Below are 7,307 nucleotides of genomic sequence, written 5' to 3'. Positions count from 1 at the left end.
TATCAGCCGCTATGACAATGACTTTTCATTCACGAGTACCTTGTGACACTCAGCAAAGTGTTTGTCAAGTGCCCGATAAAAAGTACTCGGCAAATAAACCGTTGTCGATGTATAGTTCGCTGAGCTCTCTTTGTCAAGTGTCACACTCGACAAAGCCTTCGCCGAGGGTTTTCCGGTCTTTGCCGAGTGCTTCATACACTCGGTAAAGACCCTGTTTCCGGTAGTGAATGATATTTTTATAGGCTCACATACACCCTATCTGATCGTCTATTCCGTTCTTTCCCATATTCTTGTTGATAGAAAAAATGGTTGAAGAATTCGAATCACAAATGCCATGAAACCGACGGAGGATATGCAGTTCTATATACTATTGGTTGTTCCGAGCAAAATAATACTCTATATATCATCGTTGAATATATAAAACTGATCGCAGCCCTTCTTTGCTCTAATTTTCAGCGTTTTCATGCTGCATTGTATTGCTACTGGATGATGATGATGATGATGAGTGCATCTAGTAGTCTCATCAGCCTTTCATGGCGTCAATAACGTCCCTTAGATTGTTGAACGACGTACCATCTTTGCTGATGCTCCTGGACGCAACCTGCTGCAACTCCCGCGCCCTAGACATGGCCGCGGGGTCGTTCAGCAGGTCCTCTATGCGTGCAGCGATGTGCTCGCTCGTCAGCACGCCGCCGGCGTCCTTGACGACGAGACGCAGACCGGTCTTCCAGACGTCGCAGACGTAGCTCTCGTTGATAAACTGGTCGGCAAAGTACGGCCAGGTCAGGAACGGGAGCCCGTTTCTCACTCCCTCCATCAGCGAGTTCCACCCACAGTGCGACACGAAGCAGGCGACCGCCGGGTGGGCGAGAACCCTGTGCTGAGGCGACCACGTCACAATCTTGCCCCTTTTCTCGACGGTCTCGAGGAATCCGTCAGGGTAATTGGCGGTATTGGCCAGGCCAGGACGGACCACCCAAAGAAATGGTCTGCGCGACAGCTCCAGCCCACGAGCGAGTTCATGGAACTGTTCCTGGTTCAGCACGGCGATGCTACCGAATGCGACATAGACAACTGATCTGTCGGGTTGTGCGTCCAGCCACGACAGGCAGCTGTCGTCGTCTGGCCAGAAATTCCCGATGGGCTTTCCCTCACGGAGACCCGTCGGCAGTGGCCCGATGGGGACGATGCTGGGGTGCTGGGACAGGATGCCCTCCTCGAGCTCCTTGACAGTGTTGCACAGAAGGACGTCGACGATGTCCTGCCCTAACGCCTTGAGGATGTTGTTGAGGCACCGGAATATCTGCTTCTGCGCCTCCTCTGTCCCGGCGGCGTTCCATGCTAGCGGTGCAAGGTTCATCGGCAGGTCGCCTACCGGAGGTATCTGTTTGCCCGTCGGTAAACCTGCAATGCCGGCCAGAGGATTTTGCTTGGATCTGCTACCAATTATGAACGAATCAAAATCCTATTAGTGTCCCTATAGTACCTTGTACCTACCATCCTTGTCGAGCATGCCATCAGCGATCAGCACTGGCAAGTCTAACCCCGCTGCCATCACGGCGGCGCACGACGGCCAGTGCGTCGCCGTGCGCATGCCGGCCTTCTTGGCAATGCCGAGAACCCACGTCAGGCCATAGTCAACGACCACGCAGCAGAACTGGCCGTTTTCCACCATGCGCTCGACAGCCGCCGGCAGGGAGCACATCAGCGCGCTGGTTAGCGTGCCGAGGTCGTTACGGTCACCGTCTGCTGGGAAGCCGTCGGAGACGGAGACGAAGTGCACCTGGCCTGGTTCAGGTTGAGCTCCACCTTGTCCTGCCACCAGATCTGGCGACGCCGCTACTAGCTGGCCGTGGATGTGGTCCGTGTTGACGAAAGTGACGGCGAACCCATGGTCGGCGAAGCGGTACGCGAGCTCCAGCAGTGGAAGGACGTGACCCTGCGCCGGGTACGGGATGAAGAGAGCGTGGGTTGAAGAAGCCATTATCGAGTTATGAAGAACTAGTATGTATCTATTGCTGAATTGTTGGCTCGTACGTGGTAATCTACTCCCCGGTCGTGTATTTAACGAGCGCCAACTGTAAGTGTAAGGGTATGTTTGGGAAGGACAACACATATGATTGGAGGGATTAAAATCTCTTTGTTATTAACAATTAAATAGAAAAAAAATTAGCCTCTTAAATCCACTCAGGTATCCTTGTTTCCAAATAAGTCTTAAGATTGTTTTCTATGTCCTCTCTACTATATAGAGTACAAGTTTTCATGTTTCCACGATCGCCTCACCGAACATTATCCTTTCCTTTTATACAAAAATAAGATAAAATTATGCACAAATGATATTGGTACCGTAGTTGTTGTGTAATACTCAAAATGTAAATAATATAAAGTGAGTGATTCCCTTGAATATTTGGCCATCTACTCATTTCAATATGGGAAGATCCTTATTTAAGAGAACAAATATCTGATAAAACACTCTATGCATCATGTTGGAGTTTTGTTTGTTTGTGCATTTAACAATAATACCAATAAAAATATAATAATAAGTTGAGGATTTGAATTAAAAACTAAATTAGAATTTGGATTTGAAAATGGAGAAGAGAATGAAAGAGAGAAACACTAGTCAATACAAAATAAATTTAAAAATAAATAAATTCATCCCATGCTATGTTAAGTTGAACCTTTAATGTGGAAACAAGTTTACCACGAAGTTTGAATTTAAATGGGAATTGAAGTTTGAATTTAGAAAGAAAGAAAAGAGAATAAAGAAAAGAAAAGAAAAAGAAAAGGAAAGGAAAACAAACCAACTGCGCCTGGGCCCAAAACATTTTCTCGGCCCATTCACGCTCTTGCATCCGCGCAGCCCAACTAGAGACCATGCGCGCTGACTAGTGGACCCCCTGTCAGCCGTGCATCACTCACGCGCACACGTTCGTGGTTGGCTCGCCGACGGGTGGGCCTCAGACTCTGTTCATCCCACTCCTACCCCATCGCTCGCGCCTCTGCCCAGTGGGCCCAGTGGATCAGGACCGTCTTCCTAGAGAAATCGCGCGTACCGGCACAACTGTGTCCGCAATCCCCGCGAAATCTGTGGACTAGATTGATCTTTACCCCTAATCCGTTAGCATGGGAGGCTATATAGCGGCCGTCGACCTCCTGCACCCTAGTTTTGCCGGACCTCGACTGTCGCGACCCAGAAAATGAGAGTGAAGAGTAGTGGTGCGGCCGCCGACGATAGAATCCTCGCTACACCCGCGCCCCGTCCCTGATTTGCAGTCGGGTAGTGCCGCCGGGACGTGGGGAAGGCATTCGTGCCCTCGAGGAGGTAAAGGAGCCCGTGGAGCGCGGGTAATCGCTCACCGGAGACCGAGAGCGCCGCGGTGAACCCCCCTACGCCGTGTGCTATACCTATGCGCACGCAAAACCCTAGTGAGTACCCTATCCTATGATCTGCTAGGTTCTCCACATAGCTAAATGGGCTTCGTAGCGTAGAATCGCGTAGTTAATCGCCGAATTGGTGAGGCGCCGGCGAACTTCGCGGCCGCATTGGTGAGCGCTGCCGCCGTGTCCGGGTGATGGATGGGGGAGATGTCGCTCAACCGTTGGATGGCCAGCGGGCGGCTGTGATCGGATTAATGTATACCCCTTCGTCCAATTGAACCTTAACCGTAGATCTACAATCCGAGGGATGCGAGCGAGTTCAGTCAATTTAAAATCCGGGCCGTCGATCATTGATCCATTGGCCCGCATCCCATATAGCTTCTGTGAGTTCTGGATCTAAACCTGGCCGCAGGATTCTGATCTGGTGGTCAGATCTTTTTGATACCCCATCACAGTGAACATTTGCGTATGAACCCCTCGGGTTCAGGATATTTAACCCGCAGTCCATCGCAGGGTAGCTCTGAGTGTGGGGGAGTTTTGTAGGATATCCCCCAAACTTTTTGGTTAGCGTGTGCGCAGTCCAGGAAATAAAAAAATAGGAAAAGGAAATTAGAAATTGATTTTTAGTATAAAAACAATTGCAGAAACTTATTTAATTCAAAGAAAATTTATTTTAATTCCTTTTCACTCTATTCCAGTTGCAATAATTTTGTATTAATATTGTCTATCACCTAGTACCTCTGTTTAGCTATGAAACTTGAATTAAAATTATTCACTTGAATTATTCTATACCAAGCACTTAAAAAATTCAGAAATTCATAACTCAATAACTTTAACTCCGAATTTAGAGATTCTTGTTCCTACGATCTCATTATGACACGTAGAATATTATCATACATTCTGTTCTACTGTTTGGTGTGATGTTAATTTCTATTATACCATGTTTGTTTGTATTGTTGCGAGTAGACGAGCAAGCCACTGAGGATCCAGGGGTTCAGCAGGTGGAGACTGCTGAACAGGAGCTCGTTGAAGGCAAGGTGTACCTTGATCACTTCTTTTTACCCAATAATGTTCTTATTAATCATAATGATCTGCATAGGTTAATTTTGATGGGACCCAATAGGTTACCCTAGTATGACTATCTTTGTACCTTGTTACCACTAAATTTTTGGGTAGTACCTGCTATTGCTTTATGTGATTTTGGGTATGTAGATACACATTATTCATGATCATACTTTTATTATGCGTTTGTGATTTATTGTTCATGATAAGATCATTTTGTTAATTGGAACATGGAGCAACCACCCGAGAAAACATTGCTACCACAAGGATGGTTTGGGACGCCCTTGTCTGACTAATTAGGAAAGCTAGTGGAGGACTACCTTACCCGAAAGGGGCAAGGGCAGTAGGGGAGTGGTCAGTGTATGTAGGTCCTTGGGTTGATTTTGCTGCGATGGCGGTCAGGCGAGGGATCCCTGCATTGGAGCTTCCTAGAAACTATAGTGGGTTTTCTGAAGCTAGTGGAACTTTATAAAGGCCTTGTAGTGTTACCCTGCCTCGCTTCCTTGGTAGAGGTGTATGGGAGTAGCGATCCCTTGGCATATGAGTAACATGACTTGTGGGTAAAGATGTGCAACATCTGCAGAGTGTAAAACTGGTATATCAGCCGTGCTCACGGTCATGAGCGGCTCGGACCCTCAAATGATTAATTTATGGAATTAAATTCAATTTGTCATTTGCATCGCATTGTGGTTTATTATCAATTTGATCTATTTATTACTCTGGTTTGGTATTTACATACATTTAGTAACTACTAATAAAATTTTGACCAACTTATCCAAAGCAATGCTCAGCTTTAACCCCTTATTTGTTGATCAGCCTTACACTTAACATGAAATCCCACCTTTGGTGAGCTCATGCACATTATTCCCCACAACTTGTTGAGCTATGATATTTTGTGAGCTCACTCTTGCGATATATAACCCCCCCCCCCACAGGTGAAGAGCAGGTGGTCCAGGAGGAGCCATATAATGAGGAGTATGAGTTGATCTAGGTGGCGTCTACCAGTCAGCGTTGTGGCGCCAAGGAATAATACTAGTTCGCTTTATTATTATCGTTTATTTTTGTAAGACTTCCGCTATGTAATAATGACATTTATGATATTTGTGACATTTATCTCTATACACTTTGTCATTATATGTGATGTTCTTCTTTGGCGCACATATGAGACGCACCCGGCTTTACCCTTTAAATCCGGGTGTGACATGTTGACTCCATATTCACACCTTTTTTAATTCAATTAAAACGAAATCTATCCATGTGATATATAGAAACTATACCAATGCACGGGTATCTCATCTCACTAGACATTCTCTATATCCCTCCTTTCCAATGCTAACTGATAGTCTCCATCATCATCTTTTATAACCCTTTTTTACAGTCCTTTATAAGATTTTCTGTTCTATATCTAATTTATCTTCAGCAACGTTCTTTATATCTCATCCTCTATATATAAATATCTATGTTACATACATAATTTGCTCTATGTTTATCATATCCACAAATATTTTGTACATATTGTTTTTGCCTAATATGTTGTTTAAAGTGTTAGAATGAATATAAAAGAGGAGAGAACATCTTTATATATTGAGGATGTAGGAAAATACTTTATATTCAGAGGACATTTTAGAAAACGCTGCTATATTCAGACAACATGAGCCTTTAGCGCTTCTTTGCTGAAGCCAACCTAAGTACTCGTGTAGTACTGGAGCTAAACCAGGAACTACATCATGTGTAGTTGTGTCTTCAAAAAAATATATACTTTTTTGGCTTCTTTACAACAAAGAAAAAGTAAGGGAATTTTGAAAGAACGAAATTCTATAAGAAATTTACCTCTTTAGACGTTTGGAACAAAGGATTGAGTTCCTACAAATTCTATAAAATTCCTATGGAATGGACCATTGAAGTGTGATTTTAGAGGATGTCTAACATGAGGTCCAACCTCTTGAAATTTTTCTTATGAAATTTCAAATATCATACAAGCATATTCCTATATTTTTCTTATCCTTATGTTTTACTAATTCTGCATTCCTGAAAGTAAAGAATATGAGATGGAGGATCCTCTAAATTAAGAGCAAATTGCTGTCTTTTTTAATTCACGCACATGCCAGATGGTGACGCTGACTGACGTTGTTGGTCACTTATTTTTCATTGTTGTACACAATCAAAAACAAGGCAACACAATGTTAAAAAGCAGTATCCTTCGTCCTTGGAGTGTTCTTCCTTCGGGACAACCCTCAAGGACGAAGGTTATTATATAATATATTGGATTACATAAGGATATAATAATGATTACACTTAAGATTGTAACAGAGTTAAATATAATAACTCATCTCGAGTGCCTTGGTGTTTTATTCCTTTCTTCGTACGAAATAAGTTTACAACAATACCTTCGGCTTCTTGAAGCAAGATGACGCGTAGGTGCTTCGGAGATCGGACTATGCGGATGTTGGGGCGAAGGCGAAGACACCACCCTTCGCTCGATGCCTTCGCCGTAATCGTTGGACCAACGGAGACAAGACAACGGGCAGGCTCACCCTTCGCCCCATACGTTACCGGACGAAGACCTGTGACGAGGTCGTTCCATCTTGCGACCTCGTCCAGCATGGAGGCCCACGTGTGATCCGGCCCATTGTAACAGGCCCTACGTGGCCGCTGCGCATTACGGGCCTAATTTGTAAAGGCATCTCTGTAATTACGGTCTGTAACCCCGCTTTATGGGAATATTCCGGGAATAACCTAGGTGTCTGAGGGCACATGTGTCCTTAACACATGACGCTGGGCACTCAGATACCTATAAATACCCCCGCACAGTGCCCTTGAGAGGCTAGATTAATAGAGCTATTGCCATCTCGTGCGAGAACCATGTT

The 7,307-nt window shown here is 44.9% G+C and overlaps 2 protein-coding genes across 2 annotated transcripts; both read right to left on the bottom strand.

The window, feature by feature from the left end:
- Positions 1–407: 407 nt before the first annotated feature.
- On the bottom strand, positions 408–1,398 carry LOC109945932 (UDP-glycosyltransferase 83A1-like). The gene has a single exon (XM_020552320.2). It carries the CDS (start codon positions 1,358–1,360, stop codon positions 524–526), a length of 837 nt encoding a protein of 278 aa, XP_020407909.1. The 5' UTR covers positions 1,361–1,398; the 3' UTR covers positions 408–523.
- A 79-nt stretch (positions 1,399–1,477) lies between these two features.
- LOC103655901 (UDP-glycosyltransferase 83A1) lies at positions 1,478–1,993 on the bottom strand. Its single transcript, XM_020552319.1, has one exon. It carries the CDS (start codon positions 1,982–1,984, stop codon positions 1,478–1,480), a length of 507 nt encoding a protein of 168 aa, XP_020407908.1. The 5' UTR covers positions 1,985–1,993.
- Between the last annotated feature and the right edge of the window lie 5,314 nt (positions 1,994–7,307).

This window comes from Zea mays, chromosome 4, assembly GCF_902167145.1.
Source record: "Zea mays cultivar B73 chromosome 4, Zm-B73-REFERENCE-NAM-5.0, whole genome shotgun sequence".
NCBI classification, from domain to species: domain Eukaryota; kingdom Viridiplantae; phylum Streptophyta; class Magnoliopsida; order Poales; family Poaceae; genus Zea; species Zea mays.
Note: the sequence above shows the minus strand (reverse complement) of the source record. Positions and strands in the feature narration are given on the sequence as shown.

Coding starts and splice junctions, on each gene's coding strand:
- LOC103655901 (XM_020552319.1), bottom strand. CDS start 1,984: ATGGCTTCTTCAACCCACGCTCTCTTCATCCCGTACCCGGCGCAGGGT.
- LOC109945932 (XM_020552320.2), bottom strand. CDS start 1,360: ATGAACCTTGCACCGCTAGCATGGAACGCCGCCGGGACAGAGGAGGCG.